We start from the raw sequence: 27449 nt of genomic DNA on the forward strand, positions 1-27449 counted from the left end.
CATCCAAATGATGATTTTACATCCAATGTTTATTCTAGATTAGTTCAGGAATACACTAAAGCTTTAGATGCTGAGGATTATTACATTTGAGCACACTTACCTTCTTCGGCGGCAGAATATGAGACATATCATCACATTCCACTTTCATATGCAATTATGTGTAGTACATTACTTTGTTTTATAGACAAGAGCTTTTTGAATATTATTTTTCTAACAGTGATATGATTCTTTCTAAAAGTTCCCCTTCAGAAACAAATGAACACTCATCCACAAAACTAAGGATATGGAGGTTGCAAGGTCCTTCTTTAGATCCCCTACAAAGATAGACACTGTTAAGCTACATGAACGAAATTTGACATGTCTAATGAGACCACTAGAAAATACATTTATTCTAGCATTAGAGAAAAGGAAATTTTGCCTTTCACAGAACAAACAAGGAGGAAGATGTTTTCAAGAATGTTTGGAAGAAGAATGAAGATGTATACAAGACTGGGAAACGATTTGCAATTTAGCTTTATTGCTTCCCAAGATGTATCATGTAAATAGCACTGAAGGTTTAACAATTACTTCATCTCACAGACACACACGTACAACCATTGACGGGACACAATTAGTAGGAGACATTTTTAGGACAATTATTTCTCCAGTGGGCATGATTTTGAATGATGCGAAAATCAGAAAGCTCTCTACTGTATCAGATAAGCTAGCTACTAGTACACTGGTGCCTTGTTAGCAATTAATAACGAATTAGTAGCTATTAGATCAAACGGCTTTAGATATACTGCTGGCTGAAAAGGCCGAGTCTGTAAATTGTTGAAGGCTCAATATTGCTGTTCAGACATACCTGGTGAGAGTAAGATGATTGAAGAATTTGCAAAGAACATTTCTGATTTAAAATCTTAATTACAAACTTTAGAAACGACTAGTGTGTTAGAAACGTTAGGCAAAGGTGCTTCTGCAGTAGGTAATTGGCTTGGAACCATAGGGAGTGGATGTTTAGGGGTCATATTAAAACATGTATTATTCACTGGCATTTGCTTTATATGCTTAAATGTTTAATATAAAGGATTTGGGTGTTACCTAACAAGTAAGAAAAACAAAAACGTAAAGGAGAGAAGAAACAAATGGAAGAAAGAAAGAATAGGGCATACAAGAAGAGGAAGGACGTTCAGGAAGTTCATCCATCATCCAAATGATATTGTGCAGAGTCGTGAGAAACCTGATAGTTCCTCAAGTGCCAAGAAAGCAGTGATGTTCATCACATCACATTCTGCACAATATCATTTGGGCGATAGATGGACTTCCTGAGTTGGCATATATCATGCATGCGTCATTAACAACACAAAAGAATGATGGACGGAGTGCTGACAATGCAAACACTCTCCCCCAGTCACAGATCTGGGTTTAATCCATCGTTTTTTTGCTGCCCATGCCATTCCAGTTTGGACCCAGCCATATGCAAATCAGTCTTGACCCTGTTCCCCATGGGAACAGTCCAGCCCGAACTGCCAGGCTAGGTCTTCCCTGGACTGGAAACAAGCATCCTGGGACCGGTTTCGGGGTTTCACCCCTCATCAGCCAGGCTAGCTTGAATCCAGTGGCATGGGAAGCACAGGACCCACGTCTGGGCATACCCTTCCCACTTAGGGCGACATTAACAACACAAAAGAATGATGGACGGAGTGCTGACAATGCAAACACTCTCCCCCAGTCACAGATCTGGGTTTAATCCATCGTTTTTTTGCTGCCCATGCCATTCCAGTTTGGACCCAGCCATATGCAAATCAGTCTTGACCCTGTTCCCCATGGGAACAGTCCAGCCCGAACTGCCAGGCCAGGTCTTCCCTGGACTGGAAACAAGAATCCTGGGACCGGTTTCGGGGTTTCACCCCTCATCAGCCAGGCTAGCTTGAATCCAGTGGCATGGGAAGCACGGGACCCACGTCTGGGCATACCCTTCCCACTTAGGGCGACATTAACAACACAAAAGAATGATGGACGGAGTGCTGACAATGCAAACACTCTCCCCCCAGTCACAGATCTGGGTTTAATCCATCGTTTATTTGCTGCCCATGCCATTCCAGTTTGGACCCAGCCATATGCAAATCAGTCTTGACCCTGTTCCCCATGGGAACAGTCCAGCCCGAACTGCCAGGCCAGGTCTTCCCTGGACTGGAAACAAGCATCCTGCATCACTAGGCATTCTCGAATTCTTTCTCTCATCCCGGTGTCTTTTTGGGTGCGTATGACTCTGTAGTAAAGGTATTCACCTCAGCTGCTGCGGTGTTATGGCGTTTAATTTTCAGATTGTGTACCTCTGTCATCTATGAGATATTATAGTGTTTGATTTCTATACACTTTCACAGCCTTGAAGAAGTCACGGATGTGACGAAACAAGTGTCAGCTGTAGAAGAATTTGTATTGTGTGCCAATAGAAGGATCTGAATTCCATTTATCTACGCATCCTTAATGTTTGGATTCAGGACTGATATGGGACTCAAATGTCAAGTGTGTCTGGTATCTTTTGAAAAAACACACTTGATGTATTATTTCAATTTTGACCGTCATACTTACCAACATTGTATTTTTCCGTGTATTGAAATATTGATTACTGGATTATATTAATTTCTAAAGATGATGCTTACAAGACTAATGTTTATTGAGTAAATAATTAAACAAAAGAATTTAGAGCATTACAACCCTTTAACTCACACAAATTCTCCTATCTGTCTGTACTGAAGTCCTTAATTATTTTACTGTTTATATCAGTGGTTCCCAGCCTGTGGTCCATGGCCCCCCCAGGGGTCCGTGACAGATTCCCATTTGGCAGAAAGGCACTTCTCCAGCTGGGACCTCTTGAAGCATATGTGTGTTTTTATATGCATTACTTCATTTGTGCAGCAGTTTTAAAAGCACTGCAAAGTTCCTTGTACATCCAGAAGTTTTTGGGCAAAAATAAAAGCCACAAGATAGTGCTGGTGATTAATGTACCTGCTGGCCAGAGATGGGGTTCTCTTGAGGGGTTGTTTTGACTCATCTAAGGTAGTGTTGAAGGTTCATATGCCTGCTGCAAAGAACATCTATCATGCAAAGAGCACTATTTTATGTGCATAGCACAATGGGTTACTGCTTTTGTCACCGAGAATCTTTCGTTACTGTGCAGTTCATAAGTTAGAATCATAATCTAGCACAATGCGCTATGAACTGCTATCAAAGAGCTGCATGCAAACTACATGGAACAAATAAAAAAAGATGCCCCCTCCTTTCATTTTCCGTATGCTGCTAAAAAAAAGTTTGCTTGCGTAGAAATACATTCTTCTTATTTAAGTTAACGCTAACCACTGTGTTATGTTCTGAATCTAGAGAATGTGATTCTCCAGACCAAGCACTTTTAGAAAATGCCGACCAGTATGGATTCCATGTGAATCCTACACCTTGTAGTACCTTGTAAAGTCCTCTGACACCCTACACTGGTATGAGAGGTGCTATAAAACAAATGATTAGATATGACAGAGAGGCTATGGAGCTATGAGAAGCACTTATGGTTTTACTCTCTTTCCCTATCACATATTTATGTGAAAAAGCTTTCTCAGATCTTATGTGCCTAAAAAATGAAAACAGAAATGGCTTGAGAAATGTAGAATCTGACCTGAATAAATTGGAACATTAAAAAGTTAGTCGCTGAGATGCAGCGTCAACGTTTCCATTAAACATTCTTGATTTTTGCATATTTGTTCAATATAAAATAATTATATCTTTAGTGATTTGAGTATTTGTTTGGTGTGCACTTGTTTGTGATTTTTAAAAAAAAAATTACTGTTTTAATGTTTGTCCCCAGCTTCTAGTAGTGATTAAGTGGGGGTCCTCAGGAGTCAAAAGGTAGGGAACCACTGGTTTATATGGTTTTGCTGTAGATGATTGCCCCTTTCAACTTCCCCATGTTGATGAACAAAAGTCCATATGATCAGTGGTGAGTGTTCCTTAAAGATTACACCAGAGGATTAAGATATAGAAGACACGCCTCTGTCAGGTGCTGTCTGTGACCTTGGTGCAGGTTCTACTGAGGGCTCTGAAGAAGTCTTATACTAGGTCCTTAAAATCGGAGTCCCCTTAGGACAAGGTTTCTAGACTGTGATTTCCTTGCCCTTCAAAAATGCAAGATTTGCACCCTCTCTCCATTAGAGTATGTACCCTCAATGTCCTCAATACTGGGCTCTGTTGATGGCTTGGGAAAACCTTTGTTCTCGGTTTTGTACCATGCCTACTGACGTTCTTCTGGATAACAATCGGTCGTTTTCAAAGGCATGATAGGTCAAACAGTTATATTCCTTGTGGTCTCTGGGTAACCAGAGATTACAGGTTCTATCATGGATTGATGATGGGAAATTTCTTTTACACTAAGGGAAAAACTGGAAGAGTGTATACGAATAACCCATCAACTATGAATCATTCTTGTATGTTTTTGCCTCAAATAATCATGTGGCTCAGGTCAATACTGAAGAGTTTGTTGTATATTCGTCTGTAGCTTGGTGGTTCCACAACTCTGAAAAACATGTCCATTTCCAATGGCATGAAAATCACTTTTAGGTACTGTCTTTGCCCTGGAGTTTTTTTTTTTTGGGGGGGGGGGGGGGTCCACGAGCCACCTTGAAATAGAAAACTTTACTTTGAGAAAAAAAACTTGTAACGTACGTGCACAATATTAGTTGGCAAGTGTGTACAAGATGCGATCTACACATGGTATGAAAAAATCGCTTCCTAGTGGTATGGAGTCAGCATTAATGTATACAGAGAAAGACTGTACAAAGGATATATGTTCACTTAAGACTCAGTGTGTTGCACCCATTCAACTGATTATCGGCGTAGCTTGAAGAACTGAAATGTGGGGTGAGTCAAGACATTGATCTCTTAATTGACCACCACACAACTATAGCATTTTGGGATGGCTGTGGGAGATGTTTATCAATGTTGAAACATTTCTGGACATGCTAGACCATAATCTGAATTTTTCATTTATCAAACACACAGATGTAGTATTTGCAATAAATGAACTCCGACCACCAACTACATTCACACAGAGTTAGTAGTACTCCACAATGAACTTTATCACAGAAGAAACAAAATGCCTCACTATGTAAAAACCTCAACCCCAATACAGGGGTGCTATGTGCATGTATATCTTAAAGAGTTCCCGTACAACCACCACACCAACAAGAGGCTAGGAAGATCTTGGGAGAATCACTTACAAAACTAATCTTAGCAGTTTACAACTTAGACTTGAAAGAGACGTAAAGGTTATTTACCATAGAAGAATTGCTATCAGTCAGGGAAGGTAAGGTTAGCAGAGAATGTGTTCATGAGTTACTGCAATCCGACTGCTTGTCTGGAAATATTCAGACGAGGCAGAGACAATCTTGTGGTGAACTGAAGGCAGAAAAGAGAAAGAGCAGAAAAAGAAATTGACAAAGAGAGGAAAGCAATATAAAGCAGGTAAAAGCATTTGTGGGAAACTAAAGAAGACAGATTTGACAGACTCATGTAAAACAGAAAACAGAAGTGAAAAACCAAAGAGACACAAAAAAGGGAGAGTTGGAAACAACAGCATGATTGATGAAGCAGTGGAAAGGGAATTAGAAATTTGGGAGGAAGCTAAGAGGTGGTATAACTGAACACAATAAAAAAAGAACAGCCCTCAATGGTGCATATGTGGCCTTTGCACTTTCTTAAATTGTATGCATAATTATTACACACTATCAAAGTGTAACTTCATGGTGTTATATAAGAGCTTACATTCATGAAAGCAAGTACAGCTTCCTGTGGCCAGTGTTCTTCCAATGGCCACAAGGTCCTGCAGGTACTCATTACTTTTAGGCTTATTGAATGCATGTCTAGAAGCAACTCTCTCATCCCATTCGTGTTTCCCCACCGCCCTCCTCCCGTTCTCCGATGTGTGTTCTCCCACCACCAACACCCCCATGTTTGTTCACAAGTTGCACAGCACTGTGTGCTACTGTGCAACATGGCTTAAAGATGAAAAACAACGCTATGACATGGTCAATGCTGCCCCCTTCACAGTTTTATTTAGGTCGCAGCTAACAATATCTAACAACATCTTGGGAACATTCTTAAAGTTGACCTAGGAATGCATTCTGCCTGTTGCTTGCCATTGGTTTTGTGGTTTTTAATTCACATTCTCTTGCTTTCCAAAAATTGGCTTTATTTGATTTAGGCTGTCCTGCTCAAGTTCGACCTTTCCCTTGCCCAAACTTTATTTACAGTATCCTTCAGCATGCTCCCTTTCTGTAATCAGGCCTGTAAATCTTGTTCTCATCTCGTCACATTTGCTGTGCATTTAAAGACCGAGGTCAAATGTGAAGCACTGTCTTTCGAGGGCGCTTTTTTCCTTTTGTTTGTCTGACTTCAAAGTCAGAGGATTTATGTAACAGTCTTGCTACATACTGAGGCCCAACATTTAAATGAACTGTGTAAGCATTTCAGAATATATCAGAATTAGGAACACAAATGGTATTTCTGAACTTTGTTAGAAACAAATACTTTGGTATGACAAAATAAAAAAAATATTCTAGGTGCTGCAATTTCCACACATTTTTATCTGTGCACTGTATAGTTTTGTCAGTAAAACTGTGTGTCTGTGCAACTGTAATGGTTATTTCAACTGAAACTGTGTGGTCAGTAATGGCAGTGTGCTACTACACCATGAATACTCCACTCTACGCCACTCCAAACTACTGCACTCTTCTCTGCACCACTCCACTCTACGCCCCTGCACTCTGCACCACTCCACTCTTAAGCCACTTTATGCTACGCCTCTCTACCCTCTATCACTACACTCTTCGCCACTGTGCTCTATACCACTCTAGTCTACACCACTCCAATCTAGGCCACACCAATCTACTCTGCACAGCTTCACTCTATGCCAATGCACTTTACTCTGTAACACTCAACTCTATGCCCCAGCACTCTGCGCCAATCCACTACACGCCACTCTAATCTACTCTACTCTGTACCACTACATTCTACACCACTTTACTCTACACCATTAATCTTTATGCCACTCTACGCAACTGCACTCTACCATGCACCACTCCACTCTATGCCACTTCACTCTACTCTGAAATAATTTACTTTATGCCACTGCACTCTGTGCCACGCCACTCCACTCTACGGCATTCTACTCTTAGCCACTGCACTCTGCACCAATGCAGTGTACTGTACAACACTGAACTGTCCGCCACTCTGCACTACTCCACTCTACGCCACAGTACTCTATGGCACTAAACTCTAATCTGGACCACTCTATGCTACTCTATATTGCACCACTCTACACCACTGCACTCTGTGCCCCTCCACTCGACTCTACACAGAACACCACTGCACTCTATGCCACTCGACTCTGTGCCAATGCATCACTTAACTCTGTGGCCCGATACTCTGTGCGATCCCACTCTACACCACTGCACTCTACTATGCATCAATCTAATCTACGCCACTGCATTCTGTACACTGCTGAATTCAATGCCACTGCATTCCACGCCATAATACTCCACACACTCTATGGCAATGCACTCTACACCAGTTCACTCTATGCAACTGTTCACTACTCCACACTACACTCTCTGCCACTCCACGCCATTCTCCTCCACGAAACCAACTTTTTGCCATGTTGAACAGCAGCCATGCTGGCGTACAAATTGGCTAAACACATTGGCAAAGCCAATAGTTCTTTCATAGGTGAGACCTATTGGCTTTGCCGATGATTTTTTTTGTTTACTTTAAGCCATGGTGAACAGCAGCTTGTATATTTATTCATCTCTGGCACTGGCTATTTGATGATAAGACTATCGGGCTGTGATACCAGACAAAAACTCCGGAAACCCCTGGGCATGGTTGCCATCTCCATTTTCTTTTTTCTCATTTTGCCACTTCCAGTGTTCTTTGGGTTTGCTAGTTCTTCACACCTGCTCCTTTGACTCTTCAGTTCTAAATTACCTAATTTCCTGAGGACGTGGATGGGGTGTATGCGACTCCAGAAAATTATTCAAGCTCCAAAACTATTCCAACAGGTAAGTAATCATTTCGTTTTGCATCATGAATCTTTTCTCAATTCATTTGCTGTGCACTGATTTTGTAGCAATAGTCTCTGTACATGGGGGGCTGGGTTTCAAGAGAGTGAGTTTGAGAACAAGTGTTTTAGTATCTTCTGTACCGACAAATACTTCCTTGCTGACCTGAATATCCTCACATCAGTCTTTTTGGAAGGTATTTATGGCTGCCTTACTGTCATCTATGGAAACATTAGTGATAAACGCTAATGTTGTCCGGTGCTTACTGTTGTGGTTCGTTTTAGGGCCTTACTCGGTCACATGTATTTTAGCTTAGGCCTGTGCCCCTTAACATAGCTGCATGCTCTATTTTTGTTCATTCATTCATTCATTTGAGCATAACTGGCTTTTAGCTGGGATGTTTTATTTTTCAATCAGCTGCTATTTTGCAAACTCGTTACTGATTTCAGTGCACAACATTTTCACAACGTACTTCTGCTCAAGATTGACCATTGTGGTACATGATAATCTATCTAGTATTGTCGCCACAAGAGTGCTAAGATAGCATGACACTTAGACACATGATCATGTTGAGCCTGTTTCTTTGAACATAAACACATTTATTATAAAACAACACACAAGCCAGAGAAGGTTAGATAGGTCATTCCAGCCAGGAGATCCATCAGTGCTGTATGCCATTGCACTGCTACTTTGCTGACCTCAGCCCTGTCTCTACAATTCACCAAGGAGATGGCAGGTGGACGCCTATTTCAGGTAATGGGGGCAGATGATCTTTCCATGGACTAAGTACGGACAGGTTTGGGCTAGTTCTGCTATGCTCTAGCTTAGAAACTTTGAGTTTGGGTAGAATTCCTATGCACATGTTTATTCCAATATGGTAGGGCTGTTAATTTTCTTTTCACTTATGGTAACAAACCTGTTAGTGCTCTGCCTCATCTTCTTAATAATTGCAGCCCATATATTTTATTGTAGCTTGCAGTCTTATCAATAAATGCATTGAAAAATGTCCTGCATCTGTCTGCCTATGTGTGTGTGAGATGTGTGCTAACGAGAGAAAGGGGTAAGACATGACGACCACGACAGTGTCATGAGTCAGGCTGCCACAAATCACCTTTACTTTCTAGGTTTTAGTGAGGTGCTGCTAGCTAGCCGAAAGGGTTAGGCAGACCGCTACCAAACGGTGTGGGATTGACTCAGTCAGCCATAAGCAGTGGTGCTGCCACCCGGAACCAGGAGTCTTGTCCCCATGACAAGAGTCCTATATGACATTACTGGTGAAGCGTGTTCCAGGTTATTCTGTCAGTGTCTGCCCAGCAGTTTCGTAGCATATTTGTATTGATGGTACAATACATCTTGCAATGGTCCCCTTAGTGGTTATGGGATACTGCCATCGTGGGGTGTACTTATCAGACTGATGTTTGGTGAGTTACTTGTCTAGAAAGCTCCTCTTATCAAGGTTCTTCTGGCAGGTGCACCTCTGAATAGCCCTCATGCCAAACAGGTTGGCCTCTGTAAAGGGCATATTGATGACTGATACCTTTACCTCTTGCTTGCACCCTCCTACTTACAGCCATGCATGTCTTCTGGGGGTTGCACCTGTAGACACCTGCCTGCTTGCAGTGTCTGCTGCATCCAGTGCCGACATTAAGCAGGCATTGGCTATGGTCTTTCTCTCATTTATGACTTTGTTTAACCCTTTTCCTGTATTGTTTGGGAAGGTGATGCACCAGCATTTCCATCTCTTCTGAGTGCTGACGGCCATACTGGTCTAGGAGGACATTCAAATCAGTTATTCTCCACTGCGTGGCAGCTGCTCTATCCATCTTCCCACCAACAATTTCCATATTCTTCTTTCCATGTCAGGAGGTGGTCCTGTTGATGTAGGAACATTGATCCTCTTTCTGGCTGTGGTTGCAATGACTGAGTTCATCACTCCATTGGCCTTTATGTATGTGGCGTATTGTGAGGAGTACTGGTACTTATTTTCCACTCTCAGTGTCACTGCCTTAGCGGAAGCAGGTTCTCTGAATGCTTTCTTCTTATCTAGGATACTCAGCAAAGGCAGATGCTGATATTTCTTTTGAGACAGAGTCAGGGTTTCGACAAGAAGCATGATTCAGTCTGCTCCTCCGGGTGCACACCATAAGTGTCTGCTGCTTCTTTAATGAGCACATTGTAGACTGCTATGTCTTCAGACGGTGAAGGCTTCCAGTGGTGCCAATTAGCACTCCCTCCCAACGAGTAATTGTGAAGATCTTGTTAATCCCCTGCCATCGTTTCGAGACTTTGAATGGAGCCCTGTTCGTAATGGTGGTACTCCTCATACAGAAGCTCTTGGTATGCCTCGTTGGGCTGTGGTGGTGTTGGAGATTCAAGCTCACCATGTTCCCTCCACCTGCCCTTTTCCCCCTTCCACTGGTCTTGTAGCAATATGGAAACCCTTGCAGGACTAATTAAAGTTCCATATCTACAGTAGGGGTGCTGCATTTCTGCCTTGAGCCAACGCTTCTTTCTCTCTACTTCAAGGTCATGTTGTTCAGCACTAAGCATCAGCTGTATCTTTTTCTTAAAAGTCAGTCTTTCAACACTTTTCCTGCTCTCTGTCTCTATCACTTCTTGTCATATAGCCAGTGTCTGAGGGCTTACCTCAGACATTGTCCCTGTATTTGGAACCATCGGGTTCTCTGTGTATAGTTCTCCCTTCCATCGTAGCGGATTTCGGAATTAAGGGGGCTTTTGAGGACTTCAAGATAGGGAGTTTTTGCTCTGTCCCAACACAGGGCTGAGGTGTTACCTGAGGCTGTCTCTTTTGTGCACTCCTTTTTCTCTCAATGTCTTTCTTGAATTGTCTGTTTCATGAGGATGACATTACCCTTTTAAGTGCCATATCCTTCTTCTTGCACTAGTTCAGTGTCCTTTCAGATTTCCTTCCTTGATCAAGGTATTTGAGGCAATGTTGTTTCCGCTGCAACTACATCATTGCGTAGTGCATTCATATTTGCTGCTCTCTAACTTTCAGTGCCTTGGGTTGTAATTCCCCTGGGTGTAGGGTCCTTTGGCAAACAAAGCTTACAGACTTTGTGGGTGTCCTTCTGCAGATACTTGTGGTGACATTTCAAGCAAACCCTAAAGGTGGCATTCTCCATCTCCCTTGATGTCTCAGAAACCATGGCAGTGCATTCCCAAAGACACGGCTAGATTCCCACAATGGCAAACATGATGCTGAATTTGGTTTCCCATTGAGTTTTTCAATTTTTCTTCAATGTCAGTGGTTGAATGGGCATTTTTTATGTCCTGTTTTCCAGTTATTTTCTCAATGTTTTATCAGCTAATTCACAAATCTGCTGCGCCTGTTCTTAATTTGCTTCCTGATCCAACGGTCGAAACAAAATCTGAAGTGACAGTTACATGGCATAGGTTGGACATCACAGGAAGATGGACTTACCACCAAATGGTTGACAATGCCTGAGTTGTGTATGGGGTGGGGGGGGGCGATTTGCAGGGAGTACTAGAAATAACTATTTCCATTAACCACAAGATGGAACAATAATTGTCAGCTTTTAAAGCCAGAAAATATTCTTGTCACAGAAATTATTTTCAATTGGTCAATTTACCAGCAACATCCTGCTTGCAGTTCATGTTCCACTGATTTTGGGCTTCTTTCTGTATTTTGCTTCCACTGCATGCTACTAAGGAGATTACCATTCTGCCACTTGGAACGTTCCTGTTATTCTGGAAGAAACTACAGAATATGCTCACTGCAAGAATATAGTAGTTTGGAATGCATATTAGAAACCAGAATCCAATAGAATCAAAAGTATCAATTTGAAAAACTGGCATCTACTTAATATATCTGATGTTTTCCAGAAGAAACCTATGTTTGCCTTCAAAAAGGGTAAAAATCTGACAGACCATCTAGTCAGTGCACATATTGACCCTGAACCAGCATCACTTAGACATCTATGGGGATTAGAACCAATGACAGGACATTAATCCTGTGGTAGTTGTACTACATGTGCTACTACGACAATGTTTAGAACTTGTATGATTAATGATAGAAGCTGGACTCAAACATCATATTCTAATTGTGCTTCCAAGAATGTAGTCTAATTCATAGAGTGTCCTTGTGCTCTGATTTACATCAGCAAAACTACTCAGGAAGTGCGGAAAAGAATCACACAATAGCAATCACATATTCGAGGTAGGGTACAATTGGTGGAACATTATTTAAAAATGACACATGCATCCAATACGATGAAATGCTTTGCACTGGAAGTGATAAAATGTTTTAAGCGCAGACATGCTCACAATTGTGAGAATAAGGTGATCCGCTTGGCAAACTCAATTCAGAAGGGGCTTAACCAACAGGTGGAGTGGCAAGTTCTAGCTACACTTTAGAAGAATCTGTGACTTGGATTATTTATTATATAGTAATGTAGGGTTTATTGCCTGTGTGCCTACAGCAGTTATTGAGTGATAGATTAGAACGTCTCTACAGATGTATGGGACTTATAGGATTAGTGTCATATTTTCTTCATGTTTGGAGTCCCGTTATACACCAGTTGTGAAGGAGACTTGTTGTGGTGCGATACCACATGATTGGTTGTACTAAACTTTGAGAAGAAAGGCAGTGATCCACACAGGTTGGTAATATCTTCAATGGAGCCCCATTCCTTCTATTTCTTGGTTCCACTCTGAGCTCCAGGTTGGGTTAAGTGTGGTATGTGTCTATATGTGAAGATATATTGTGTACGTCTTCCTGTAGAAGCATCGGATTACATTGAATTTATTGTTCCCAGGAAGGCCTAGACACGTGAGATGACAGGCAGCTGCTATTGTGTGTATGAGTTGGTGGGAGCCAGTATTCTGGGATATAGTCTGTTTTGCATCATGTGTTTTTTTTTTTATTGTTCTATGCTCATTAAACCTGGGCTAGGTATTGGTTTGTTTCATGTTCTTTCTTTCACAATATTGGCACTGAAGGAACCTTTCAAGTTGGCCGCCGTGCTTCGATATGAAACCATGTGACCTTTAAAAGGCTCGTCCAGTCATGGTGTATATTTAAATCAGATAATGGCATCTTGGTTCACTGCAGACACTCATTTTTTCCCAGGTTGGAGAAGAAGTTGATGTAGGGTCGGTGGCATTGATTTTTTGACAGTTTTGCATATGTCAGATGTATCCCGATTAGAAAAATTTGGATGGTGGAGGCTTGTATGTAATAATTAAGTACCTCAATGTGCTCGTGAATAAGGAGATTTTATCTATGTTGGGGCATTGAGCATAAGATGATGATATGTATTTTCCTATTAATATTGATTATACAGAATGCAGCGTCTAACCTGGAAGCTAGCCCTTAACTTTCATTTTGTGATAAGATTTTGGCTATGCATCGAATTTAGTTCTTTGGTATAATGGATATGCTGATAAGTTGGCTGACTATTTTTGGGGTGTTTCAGCACCAGCACAATGCCAGATATATTTGACCACTTTCTGGACAACATGACGTCTGTGTGTACAGGTATTTTTGATTAACAATGGGAGCCCTTCAGTAGAGAATCGTTATTGACCACAGCTGGATCTGTTCTGGTCACTGGCACTAGGCCCAGGGGCAGAGTTTTTAATCGGCACAGGCAGGGCATTGCTGGGTGGTAAGTATTTTGTGGATTCCAGAGATTTCCATCACAGAAACATGTGAAAATGTGTGACCTCAGGTAAAGCTGGAGGTTTGCAGGGCATTGTGGGTAAGAAAATGGTGTAGGGTGCATGTCAAGCACATCACCCTTACCTCCCCCAGATGTCAAGTTTTCAGAAGTGTCTGGTAGTTTGTTTTCAGGTGGCAGCCTACCCAAGCCCAAAAGTGTAGTTGTTCAGGATTGTAAGTGGGACAATACTTGGAGTTACCCAAGCACTCCTGGCCCATATGTAAAATCAACACCAAAAGAGTCAAATGTCCTCTTGCTTGCCATTGGGATGAGATGCTTTAGTCAGCAGGGGGAGCAGAAAGTGTGTTGCCCCCTTCAGTTGGGGTGGGGTGCATAACCATGCCCACAGTGGAGAGCAGCCCCCACTGCTCTATATTTTATTTTAAAAACTCCTGGTGCCTATTGAGCTGTCTGCCCCCCTGGGGGACATACCAGGGGTAATCACCCCCCATATGCCCTGCAGGGGGAAGAAAGACGTTGTCCCCATTTATTTGAGAGTGGGGGTTAGAGCATGGCCATGACCCCACCCCTCCTTTTAACAAAAAAAAAAAATATATATATATTCCCTGGTGTCTAGTGGGCTTTCTGTCCTCCAGCCACCCAGCCCCTGAAGAGTGTGGGGGCCTTGGCATGCCCATTTTGGGCAGTCCTCACCCCTACATATTAAAAAAAAAAAAAAAAAAAAACATGGTGCCTAGTGGGCTTTCTGTCCCCCTGGTGGGTACAGGGGGGCATATTAGGGGGCAGAAAGACTTTAGTTCCCAAGTATGTTAGGTGAGGGTATGGCCTTGCCAACTGTGGGCAGACCAAACCCCTCTTTTATTTAAAAAAAAATAAAAAAAATCCCTGGTGTCTAGTGGGCTTTCTGCCCCTCCCCCCCTTCTAGGAGTGGGGGAGGGGAACAGTTAGGGGTAGTAACCCCTATCTGCACCCCGGTGGAGCAGATAGACTGTTCCATTTTGTTTTTGGGGGTCGGTGACGGCATTGGCATGCCAATTTTGGACAGCTCCCACACCTACATCAAAAGAAAAATCCCTGGTGCTTAGTGGGCATTCTGCCCCCCCAGGGGACAGATCAGGAGCTATTGGCTCATCTGCCCCCTGACTGGCTTGAAAGACTGAATTTGCCTAAAAACTGGGGTTGGAGGAGCAAAAGCCCTTGCCCAAGGCGCCACTCCCCCCCCTTCCTGGTTTCTATTGGAGTAGAAACCTGCTTGGGGAATCGGTCTCCTGAGGCCATTCGCAAACAGGGATCCACTAGGGAAGGGTTCCATTTAAAAGGGGAGAACCTCCCTTTCCTAATGATACCTCTCTCGTCTGTTTTGGTGGTCAGGGGGCTGAAACAGCCCAGAGTGTACTGAGGCAGTGAAAGTGAAATAAGCCGATCAGCTCAGTTCACTTTCGTTTTCAGTGTAATTACATTAGTGCGCCATGTGCGGTGATAGTCATTTCACTAAAAACCAAAAACATTTTTAGGAGCAGAGGAAGCTATTCCCCAGCTCCTGAGGCGGTTTTCGGCACAAGGAAATCCCTCTGGTGCCTGCACCAAAGGGTTGTTTTATGCCATGTGCGGGGACACCAAGGAGCTGTCCTACTCCCAGGAGCACTGTGGCGTCGGGCGGCTCCCTGCCATCCGACGCACACAAGTGGTTAAATACAAATAGGTATTGCCAATTGTACATTTTAAGACAAATTTGCAGGAAAACAATCAGCACTGTAAACAATATGGTGACAGAAGCAGCACATACGCAACATTTCTTTTAAATCACATTTAAATTATAATGATTGAAGGTTTCTCGAAACCTTTTTTTTCATCTCAGGCTGTTGCGGGACTGTGGACTGTATATTTTCTGATGGTTAGTATCCAGCAATCACCTCCTCAGGAGATGGCAGTCTTTATCACTGCACCAGCCTTATAGCTTTATTCTGTGGTAACCCTACTACTGCTACATAGATACTGAGCGCTCATTCACTAAAAACCCTGTGCGTATTAATTCCTAGGATACGGAGTTTAGGAGATTGCACATTCACACCTCATAAAACACCTTAGACGTTTATGTTGCATTATGAAATGTTCTTCCTTGCACCACTTACCACAGACTTCCAGATGCACAGTTGTAATATTAGATCTGGTCTACAGGGCGTTACTTTGTCAACAGTCTTTCAAACACCAATCATTGGGCGAGCGATTTGCATGATTACAAGCACTGGCTAATCAGGAGATGTGCTTTACCTGTACAAATATCTTCAACGCGGTGTGAATTTCACTTTCAGGTCCCAATACCTGCTGGTTAATGGCCATAACAACAGCAAAACAATACGTTTTAACGGTTTTCTTTGTTGCTTGGATTCTTAAACCAGATTTTAAAAAGTAACTGCTCTTCGTAAATGAATTAGTAGGTTTAAAGAAAACTAAAAGTAAAAAAAACATAACATAACTTCAGAGGAGATATTGGCGACTCATTCTGGAAAATCCTTCACCGCTGATGTTTTTCAGTTGGCTGACTAATTGGATTATTCTATTTGAAGACACAATTATCACGTGGCCATGTGGACAGAGTAGTAACATTTAAATGGCTCCTGTGACGCAGGGGCACGTAGATAGTATGTTGAAGAGTTGAAGCTTGTCGAAACTGGCTGCAATGGACATTAGTACTTGGACAGTACACAGTCATATTTTTCTCACTCTAGCTACTGGGGAATAGCACACCTATAAAGTAAAGGACATTACGTAATTGACAAAATGCAGCGTTCCTCACGCCAGGGATCTCTTTGTTAACGGCCCCACGGGTAGGATTTGCTTAGCAAGTAAATATGTATTTTAATAGAAATGTATGTTTACTGTATTTATGACTGACACAGTGAAATGCAAAACCATATCTCACGAGTATGAAATTAGGTGCTGCTTACCTGATTCTGGGTAAGATGGTGATCGGTAGCCCGGATCTTTCTGCAACTGGATGTCTTTTAGTGAAAATATGGAAGCAGCTAAATAAAAAGGGTGTGAAGTGTCAGTTTGTAATTATCCGATATTTAATCAGACTGAAAGCAACTGCAAAACCAGTATTTAATATACAATTATATTTACAAATATTGAGAACCACAACGAGTGCAAGGAAACATCTACTACAGAGGTATTTCAGACCTCTAATGTGGGTCGCTAAGAGGAATACATTCCATGGTATTGTATTTGTGCTACCAGAAAAATCAACATGGCTTTGCTCTCTCATCAATAACATTGAGAGAAATATTACATTTCTTTTGTTTTTCAGAAGTAGCCTAATTGGGGGTATACTATTAAAACAGGTGACAATGGAGCCAACCTGAAGAAAAGTGGAAACACTGTAGTTTGACTATTTGTCTCTAAACTGTCCTTTAGTACATAAAGTATAGGCACCTTCTGCCAATCAAATACAACACCTAAATCCCTACCAGAAAGCAGCAAACACTGATGTGATGTCACTGCACTTTTAAAGTCAGTGGCCTAAAGAAATCATGATTGTCTCTATGCTTGGCCATTTAATTACTTTGAAACAAATAGAGATTTTTAATTTTTTGCAATTAAAAAAAAAACATGCAAAGCAGCCCACGGACATATATACCAATGCAACTGTTTACAACAGTTTATTACCTATACACATTACAGATGTTTATTGGAGCACAGTTGAGGGAATCGTATTTTGTATGCCACAATAGTGTCTATTCAAATTTTCAAGCTGAGTAAATACTGGACTTCCCTTGGGCCTTTACTGCCTCATTACCCTTCTAGACCTAGAGGCCCTAGGCAACCAGCTTCCTTTCAAGGGTCCGAGTCTGGCTCATACCCACCCACTGTGTGCCGCTCTCACACACACACACACACACACACACACACACACACACACACACACAGATACTGTATGCCGGGGGGGGTTGTTTCGAGACGTGGATCAAGGAAATATAGCCCTTTTCACAAAAGACTCTTACATTCACCCAGGAGAGAACACCATTCCTATCACCCATTCCCGAATAACATGTCTTTCCTGTACTAATGTTAACTTATTATCTCTCAGATGGTCTACCCTTAACCTTTTCAATGCGGGTCACGACCAGTGGCCGACACTAGGGAGGGGGTTAATAAATCCTCGGGCACGTTGCACCGAGGATTTTTTTTTTTTGGTGTCCCAGGGAAGCTTCTGTGTCTCCCCCCGCCCCCCACTCGCCCCTTTGTGACGTCAGCGCGCCGCCCTGGGGCAAAATTTATTTGTTTAAAAAAAATAATAATAATAATGGACAGGAGGTCGCACGTGGGCAGGGCGACCCCCTGTGGGGGAAAATGTTTTTTTTGTTGTTGTAGAGTTTCCCTGGGGGCCATTTTGGCCCCCAAGGAAACCATACAACAACAACAACAAAATTTAGCTATATATATATATATATATATATATATATATATATATATATATATATATATATATATATATATATATATATATATATATATATAGATAGATCTATATATGTAGATATATCTATGTACATGGATATATCTATAGATAGATCTATAGATATATATATAGATCTATCTATATACATATCTATGTAGATAGATATATATATATAGAGATATATGGAAAATGTACGTGGCATTAGTCGCTGCAGATTCACATGCTGTGCACATCCCGCCATCTGGTGTTGGGCTCGGAATGTTACAAGTTGTTTTTCTTCGAAGAAGTCTTTTCGAGTCACGAGACCGAGGGACTCCTCCCATTTCGACTCCATTGCGCATGGGCGTCAACTCCATCTTAGATTGTTTTCCCCGCAGAGGGTGAGGTAGGAGTTGTGTATGCTAGTAATAGTGCCCATGCAATGGAGTGAATACATATGTACATAATGAAGTTTAAAGTAATATATTTACAAATTTACAAATGTTCAAGATCAACTTCTAAACGGCTACAGGCTCCTGGGGAGGCGGGTGTGCGCATGTGAATCTGCAGCGACTAATGCCACGAACAGATGTACACTGGGTAAGTGACATTTTCCGTTCAATGGCATGTGTAGCTGAAGATACACATGCTGTGCATAGACTAGTAAGCAGTTATCTCCCCAAAAGCGGTGGTTCAGCCTGTAGGAGTTGAAGTTGTTTGAAATAATGTTCGTAGTACAGCTTGACCTAATGTGGCTTGTTGTCCAGTTAACACATCTACACAGTAGTGTTTGGTAAATGTATGAGGCGTAGACCATGTTGCTGCCTTACATATTTCGTTCATTGGAATATTTCCTAGAAAGGCCATGGTAGCACCTTTCTTTCTGGTTGAGTGTGCCTTTGGTGTAATAGGCAGCTCTCTCTTTGCTTTAAGATAGCAGGTTTGAATACACTTAACTATCCATCTAGCAATGCCTTGTTTAGAAATTGGATTCCCTGTATGAGGTTTTTGGAAAGCAATAAATAGTTGTTTTGTTTTTCGAATTAGTTTTGTTCTGTCAATGTAGTACATTAGCGCTCTTTTGATGTCTAATGTATGCAGTGCTCTTTCAGCTACAGAATCTGGCTGTGGGAAGAACACTGGTAATTCTACCGTTTGATTCAAGTGGAACGGTGAGATCACTTTTGGTAAAAATTTTGGATTTGTCCGTAGAACTACTTTATGCTTGTGTATTTGAATAAATGGTTCTTGTATGGTAAATGCTTGAATTTCACTCACTCTTCTTAGAGATGTGATGGCAATCGAAAATGCAACTTTCCATGTTAAGTATTGCATTTCACAAGAGTGCATGGGCTCAAAAGGTGGACCCATGAGTCGTGTTAAGACAATGTTGAGGTTCCATGAAGGAATTGGTGGTGTTCTTGGTGGTATAATTCTCTTTAGGCCTTCCATAAATGCTTTTATGACTGGTATCCTAAATAATGAAGTTGAGTGCGTAGTTTGCAGGTAAGCTGAAATTGCGGTAAGATGTATCTTTATTGAAGAGAAAGCTAGCTTTGACTTTTGCAATTGTAGTAAGTATCCTACTATATCTTTGGCAGATGCGTGTAAGGGTTGAATTTGATTATTATGGCAGTAATAAACAAATCTTTTCCACTTATTTGCATAGCAGTGTCTAGTGGTAGGTTTCCTAGCTTGTCTTATGACCTCCATACATTCTTGTGTGAGGTCTAAGTGTCCGAATTCTAGGATTTCAGGAGCCAAATTGCTAGATTCAGCGATGCTGGATTTGGATGTCTGATCTGTTGTTTGTGTTGTGTTAACAGATCTGGTCTGTTTGGTAGTTTGACATGAGGTACTACTGAGAGGTCTAGTAGTGTTGTGTACCAAGGTTGTCTTGCCCATGTCGGTGCTATTAGTATGAGTTTGAGTTTGTTTTGACTCAATTTGTTTACTAGATATGGAAGGAGTGGGAGAGGGGGAAAAGCGTAAGCAAATATCTCTGACCAGCTCATCCATAACGCATTGCCCTGAGACTGACCTGGATGCGAAGTTTTGGCATTTTGAGTTTTCCTTTATTGCAAATAGATCTATTTGTGGTGTTCCCCAAATTTGGAAGTAAGTGTTTAGTATTTGGGGGTGAATCTCCCATTCGTGGATCTGTTGGTGATCCCAAGAGAGATTGTCTGCTAACTGGTTCTGAATTCCTGGAATAAATTGTGCTATTAGGCGAATGTGGTTGTGAATCGCCCAATGCCATATTTTCTGTGTTAGGAGACACAACTTTGTCGAGTGTGTCCCTCCCTGTTTGTTTAGGTAATACATTGTTGTCATGTTGTCTGTTTTGACAAGAATGTGTTTGTGGCTTATTATGGGTTGAAATACTTTGAGCGCTAGAAATACCGCTAACAGTTCTAAGTGATTTATGTGAAACTGTCTTTGCTGTATGTCCCATTGTCCTTGGATGCTGTGTTGATTGAGGTGTGCTCCCCACCCTATCATGGAAGCATCTGTTGTTATTACGTATTGTGGCACTGGGTCTTGGAAAGGCCGCCCTTGGTTTAAATTTATACTGTTCCACCATTGAAGCGAGATGTATGTTTGGCGGTCTATCAACACCAGATCTAGAAGCTGACCCTGTGCTTGTGACCATTGTGATGCTAGGCACTGTTGTAAGGGCAGCATGTGCAACCTTGCGTTTGGGACAATGGCTATGCATGAAGACATCATGCCTAGTAGTTTCATCACCAGTTTGACTTGTATCTTTTGTTTTGGATACATGGTCTGTATTACATTGTGAAATGTGTGAACTCTTTGTGGACTTGGAGTGGCAATCCCTTTTGCTGTGTTGATTGTCGCTCCTAAGTATTGCTGTGTTTGACACGGCAGAAGGTGTGACTTTGTGTAGTTGATTGAGAAACCTAGTTTGTGGAGGATTTCTATGACATATCTTGTGTGTTGTGAACACCGTCTTAGCGTGTTGGTTTTGATTAACCAATCGTCTAGGTACGGGAACACATGTATTTGCTGCCTTCTGATATGTGCAGCTACTACTGCCAGGCATTTTGTAAAAACTCTTGGTGCAGTTTTTATTCCGAATGGCAACACTTTGAATTGGTAATGTATCCCTTGGAATACAAACCTTAGGTACTTTCTGTGTGAAGGATGTATTGGTATATGGAAATATGCATCCTTTAGGTCTAGTGTTGTCATGTAGTCTTGTTGTTTGAGCAGTGGGATTACGTCTTGTAATGTAACCATGTGAAAGTGATCTGATTTGATGTAGGTATTTAATGTTCTGAGATCTAGTATAGGTCTCAGACTCTTGTCTTTTTTGGGTATCAGAAAGTACAGGGAGTAAACTCCTGTGTTTATTTGTTGTTTTGGTACTAATTCGATTGCTTCTTTCTGTAGCAATGCCTGAACTTCTAGTCCTGGAAGATCTATATGTTGTTTTGACATATTGTGTGTTTTCGGTGGGACGTTTGGAGGGAATTTGAGAAATTCTATGCAATAACCATGCTGGATAATTGCTAAGACCCAAGTGTCTGTTGTTATTTCCTCCCAATGTTTGTAAAACTTGGTTAGTCTCCCCCCCACAGGTGTTATGTGTTGGAGATTTGTGACCTTGAAGTCACTGTTTGTTTGGAGGAGTTTTGGGACTTTGGAACTTTCCTCTATTCCTTTGGAATTGTCCCCCTCTATATTGTCCCCGAAAACCTCCCCGCTGATACTGGCTCTGGTAATTGGGCTTTGTTTGTGAGGTTGTGGCTTCTGTGGTTTGCCCTCGAAACCCCCCTCGAAATTGTGTCTTTCGAAATGTGCCTCTGCTCTGTGGGGAGTAGAGTGCGCCCATGGCTTTGGCCGTGTCAGTGTCTTTCTTAAGTTTTTCGATCGCAGTGTCCACCTCCGGCCCAAACAACTGCTGTCCGTTGAATGGCATATTCAGCACAGCTTGCCGTATCTCTGGTTTAAATCCTGATGTACGCAGCCATGCATGTCTCCTTATAGTTACTGCTGTGTTGACAGTTCTAGCAGCTGTGTCTGCAGCATCCATTGCTGACCGTATCTGATTATTGGAGATACTCTGTCCTTCTTCTACTACTTGCTGCGCTCTTTTTTGGAACTCCTTGGGTAAATGTTCAATAAAGTGTTGCATCTCATCCCAATGGGCCCTATCATATCTGGCTAACAAAGCTTGCAAATTTGCAATACGCCACTGGTTTGCTGCCTGTGCCGCCACCCTTTTGCCTGCAGCATCGAATTTTCGACTTTCTTTATCTGGAGGTGGTACATCTCCTGAAGTATGAGAGTTGGCTGTTTTGCGCGCTGCTCCCACTACAACAGAGTCTGGTGTTAGCTGTTGTGTAATGTACACTGGGTCTGTTGGTGGCGGTTTATATTTTTTATCTACTCTTGGAGTAATGGCTCTCCCTTTAACAGGCTCCTCAAACACTTGTTTGGAGTGTTTTAGCATTCCGGGTAGCATAGGAAGACTCTGATATTGGCTGTGTGTGGACGACAGTGTATTAAAAAGAAAGTCGTCTTCAATGGGCTCTGAATGAAGGCTGACATTATGAAATGCCGCTGCTCTTGACACCACCTGTGCGTAGCCTGTACTATCCTCTGGTGGCGATGGTCTAGCTGGATAGCATTCAGGACTATTATCTGACACTGGTGCGTCATAAAGGTCCCATGCGTCAGGGTCATCTTGACTCATTCCCGTGTGAGTTGGGGATTGCATCATTGGTGGAGTGGCTACCGGTGATGGTTGCGGAGAGTGATGTGGGGATGGTGGCGGTGTTACTTGTTTAGCCACCTTTGCGTGTGGTTGTTTGTCCTTGTCTTGGAAGGCAAGCTTGCGTTTCATTTTGACTGGAGGAAGAGTGCTGATCTTCCCTGTATCTTTTTGACTAAAGAGCCGTCTTTGTGTGTGATCTGGCTCTATTGTCTCTAATTCCTGTCCAAATCTATGTGTCTTCATTTGTGTGGACAGTCCTTGTTCCTCAGTGTAGGAACTTGTTTTCGGTTCCGAGGCCGGATGTTTCGGTACCGAAACCTTTTCGGCTGCTTTTTTCGGCTCCGACGAAACCTTCTTTACTTTCGGCGTAGTGCTCTCTCGGTGCCGACCCGTTTCGGTGCCGCTATCTTGGTGCCGAATCTTCTCTGAACCACTATCTCGGGCCCGAGATTGCTGTGTGCCGGAATCTCGACCGGAGTCGGATGACTTCGACACCAGCTCGCACTTTTTCGGTGCCGATGAACGGTCACCTATTTTTCGAGTTAAGCCATGGCCTGTTGGCGGTGGCGTCCCCTGGGCTTCAGCGGTCTTTTCGTGAGTTCTTTGTTTCGACGTCTTACTCACGGTTTTCGGCGTTTCCTCGGGGTCGATCTCCTCAGAGTCCGAATCCTGGGTGGAGAATGTTTCTTCCTCCTCCTCGAAACGCCCTTGTCCTGTCGGCGCCGATGCCATTTGCAGTCTTCTTGCTCTTCGGTCCCTGAGTGTCTTCCTGGACCGAAACGCTCGACAGGCCTCACAAGTATCCTCCTTGTGTTCTGGTGACAAACACAAGTTACAGACCAGATGTTGATCTGTATATGGATACTTGTTATGGCATTTTGGACAGAAGCGGAATGGGGTCCGTTCCATCAGCCTTGAAGAGACATGTGGCCGGGCCGACCAGGCCCCGACGGGGATCGAAAAAAACCCAAAGGGCCACCGGAGCTCTTCTTAATTCGGTGTTGATCTGTTGTAACTAACCCGATACCGAACGCAAACAATACCGATGATTTTTCCGAGATTCTAACTAACTTTCCGACCCGAAACACGGAGCGAAAAGGAACACGTCCGAACCCGATGGCGGAAAAAAAACAATCTAAGATGGAGTCGACGCCCATGCGCAATGGAGTCGAAATGGGAGGAGTCCCTCGGTCTCGTGACTCAAAAAGACTTCTTCGAAGAAAAACAACTTGTAACACTCCGAGCCCAACACCAGATGGCGGGATGTGCACAGCATGTGTATCTGCAGCTACACATGCCATCGAACATATATACATATATATATATATATATATATATATATATATATATATCACTTTTGTCAATATGTGTGTGGTTTCCCTGTGGGCTGCGATCGGCCCCCAGGAAAACCAGACCCACATATAAAAGTGATATATATATATATATATATATATATATATATATATATATAAAAATAGATTTGCCACCAGTTGTCTTGCAGTTGCAGCTTGCGTCTTCAAAGCAATGCACATACTTCAACTGACGCATTTCACCTGTAGCTTTTAGGCAGCAATAAACAAGTCAAGTAAGTATTGTGAATATGTTTCTGCTACGAAAGGATCAGACTTTTGTCTAGTGGCAGTTTTAATGCCATAAAGAAGCGCAGAAGGTTTATATGCCTACTGCAAAGAGCAAATCTGTATTTTATGTCAATAGCTGAGTACCTTAGTAAAGTCTGCCGTTACCTGCGCTATAATACAAATGAAATGTATGTGCAGGGCGGCTATGGAGAGATGAAAGGCACTTTTGCTGGATGGTAATGAGGGAATCCGAGGAGGAGGAAGTGGGAGCACCAATAATGATTGTTGGACTGGGCGCAGGAGGTGCTAAAGACTGTGACGAATGGTATGTGACAAGGTGTTTCTGAGTGACTTGAAAGAACATGCTGATTGAGGGAAGAAGCGCATGTAAGGTGGCCTCTACTGTTGCACGTATCTCACACACACCATCGATTTTGTGACTGTCTACGTAGGCTAGTGTTTTAGAGCAACAGTTTAGCCAATAGCAGAGATGGCATCTTGATAGATGACTGCTGCTGTCACTCGGGTTATAGAGGACAGCTCTGACATAGGATCAGAGACTGAGACATCAGATACTGAGACAGCATCTGAGGGATAGGACAATGGCGCAAACTCTGGGAGTGATTTTTCAGTCGGAGGAGTCCCATTCGATAACTCCTCTTCCAGTACATTATGAGGGAGGTGATGAGGACAGTCCTGCTGTCTCTCCGCAAGCAGTCTGTGCAACTGGGTAATAGTGGGTTAGCCCAACCCAGAGAGCAGGTGAATGCGGCGGCAAGCAGAGAGAGAGAGAGAGAGAGAGAGAGAGAGAGAGAGAGAGAGAGAGAGAGAGAGAGTGCTCTCTTGGGAGCTTCCCAATTTAGTTCAGCCCCAAATTCCACCGCCAAAATCGTATTGTGGAGACATCAAAATTATCTATCGCAAAACAAACTGGTTTTGTAAGGCAGGCAACTGTGTTTTTGGTCTTGGGTTCGGCAGCCATATAGAGAAACACACTAAACCCAAACATTTCTGGAAACTAGACATTCGGGGGAGTCCACAGAGGTGTGACTTGTGTTGATTCCCCAAAGTTTTCTTACCCAGAATACCCTGCAAAGCTGAAATGTTGAATAAAAACTCTATTTTTCTCGCATTTCTGTCACACAAACTACAGGAATATGCTGGGATCCACAAAATTCCTACCATCCAGTGATTTCTCACCTGTCCTGATAAAAAAACTACCCCACTTGAGCACCTACACCTAGTGCCTGCATCAGGAATGGATCACCCCAGGGTCAACAGCTGCCTCATGTAAGGACCAACACTGACCGTTGTGTGATCTATTCCTGTCGCGGGCACCAGGCCTACCCACACAAGTGAGGTACCATTTTTATCTGAAGACTTGGGCGAATGCTGGGTGGATAGAAATTTGTGGCTCCTCTCAGATTCCAGAACTTTCTGTCACCGAAATGAAAGGAAAAAGTGTTTTTTGGGCCAAATGTTGAGGTTTGCAAAGGATTCTGGGTAACAGAACCTGGTCAGAGCCCCACAAGTCACCCCATCTTGGATTTTCCTAGGTCTCTAGTTTTAACAAAATTTGCACAGGTTTGGTAGGTTTCCCTAGGTGCCGGCTGAGCTAGAGGCCAAAATCTACAGGTAGGCACTTTGCAAAAAACAGCTCTGTTTTCTGTCAAAAAATGGGATGTGTCCATGTTGTGTTTTGGGGCATTTCCTGTTGCGGGCGCTAGGCCTACCCACACAAGTGAGGTATCATTTTTATCGGGAGACTTGGGGGAACGCTGGGTGGAAGGAAATTTGTGGCCCCTTCCAGATTCCAGAACTTTCTGTCACCGAAATGTGAGGAAAATGTGTTTTTTTTGCCACATTTTGAGGTTTGCAAAGGATTCTGGGTAACAGAACCTGGTCAGAGCCCCACAAGTCACCTCATCTTGGATTCCCCTAGGTCTCTAGTTTTCAAAAATGCACAGATTTGGTAGGTTTCCCTAGGTGCCGGCTGAGCTAGAGGCCAAAATCTACAGGTAGGCACTTTGCAAAAAACAGCTCTGTTTTCTGTCAAAAAATGGGATGTGTCCACGTTGTGTTTTGGGGCATTTCCTGTCGCGGGCGCTAGGCCTACCCACACAAGTGAGGTATCATTTTTATCGGGAGACTTGGGGGAACATAGAATAGCAAAACAAGTGTTATTGCCCCTTACCTTTCTCTACATTTTTTCCTTCCAAATATAAGAGGGTGTGTAAAAAAGACGTCTATTTGAGAAATGCCCTGCAATTCACATGCTAGTATGGGCACCCCGGAATTCAGAGATGTGCAAATAACCACTGTTTCTCAACACCTTATCTTGTGGCCATTTTGGAAATGCAAAGGTTTTCTTGATACCTATTTTCCACTCTTCATATTTCAGCAAATGAATTGCTGTATACCCAGTATAGAATGAAAACCAACTGCAGGGTGCAGCTCATTTATTAGCTCTGGGTACCTAGGGTTCTTGATGAACCTACAAGCCCTTTATATCCCCACAAACAGAAGAGTCCAGCAGACATAACGGTATATTGCTTTCAAAAATCTGACATCGCAGGAAAAAGTTAGAGTAAAACAAAGAAAAATGGCTGTTGTTTTCAGCTCAATTTCAATTTTTTTTTTATTTCTGCTGTTATTTTCTGTAGGAAAACCTTGTAGGATCTACACAAATGACCCCTTGCTCAAATCAGAATTTTGTCTAGTTTTCAGAAATGTTTAGCTTTCCGGGATCCAGCATTGGTTTCACACCCATTCCTGTCACTAACTGGAAGGAGGCTGAAAGCACCAAAAATAGTAAAAATGGGGTATGTCCCAGTAAAATGCCAAATCTGTGTTGAAAAATGTGGTTTTCTGATTCAAGTCTGCCCGTTCCTGAAAGGTGGGAAGATGGTGATTTCAGCACCAGAAACCCTTTGTTGA

The 27449-nt window shown here is 42.6% G+C and overlaps 1 protein-coding gene across 8 annotated transcripts in view; it reads right to left on the bottom strand.

Annotated features, from left to right (window-relative positions):
• Positions 1-27449, bottom strand: part of LOC138259164 (cyclin-dependent kinase 17-like) — a 521155-nt gene that overhangs the window by 30172 nt on the left and 463534 nt on the right. For 4 of the 8 annotated variants that reach the window (XM_069206697.1, XM_069206695.1, XM_069206698.1 and 1 more), the window contains 2 exons: positions 16699-16776; positions 5306-5424 (listed from right to left, as the gene is read on the bottom strand). In XM_069206697.1, coding sequence (XP_069062798.1) covers positions 5339-5424; positions 16699-16776 — 164 coding nt within the window. In that variant the 3' untranslated portion in view covers positions 5306-5338. Of the gene's footprint in view, positions 1-5305; positions 5425-16698; positions 16777-27449 lie in introns of those variants that run through there. The other 4 variants (XM_069206701.1, XM_069206696.1, XM_069206702.1 and 1 more) reach the window with 1 other exon arrangement.

This window comes from Pleurodeles waltl, chromosome 9 (assembly GCF_031143425.1).
Source record: "Pleurodeles waltl isolate 20211129_DDA chromosome 9, aPleWal1.hap1.20221129, whole genome shotgun sequence".
In the NCBI taxonomy this organism is placed as follows: Eukaryota; Metazoa; Chordata; class Amphibia; order Caudata; family Salamandridae; genus Pleurodeles; species Pleurodeles waltl.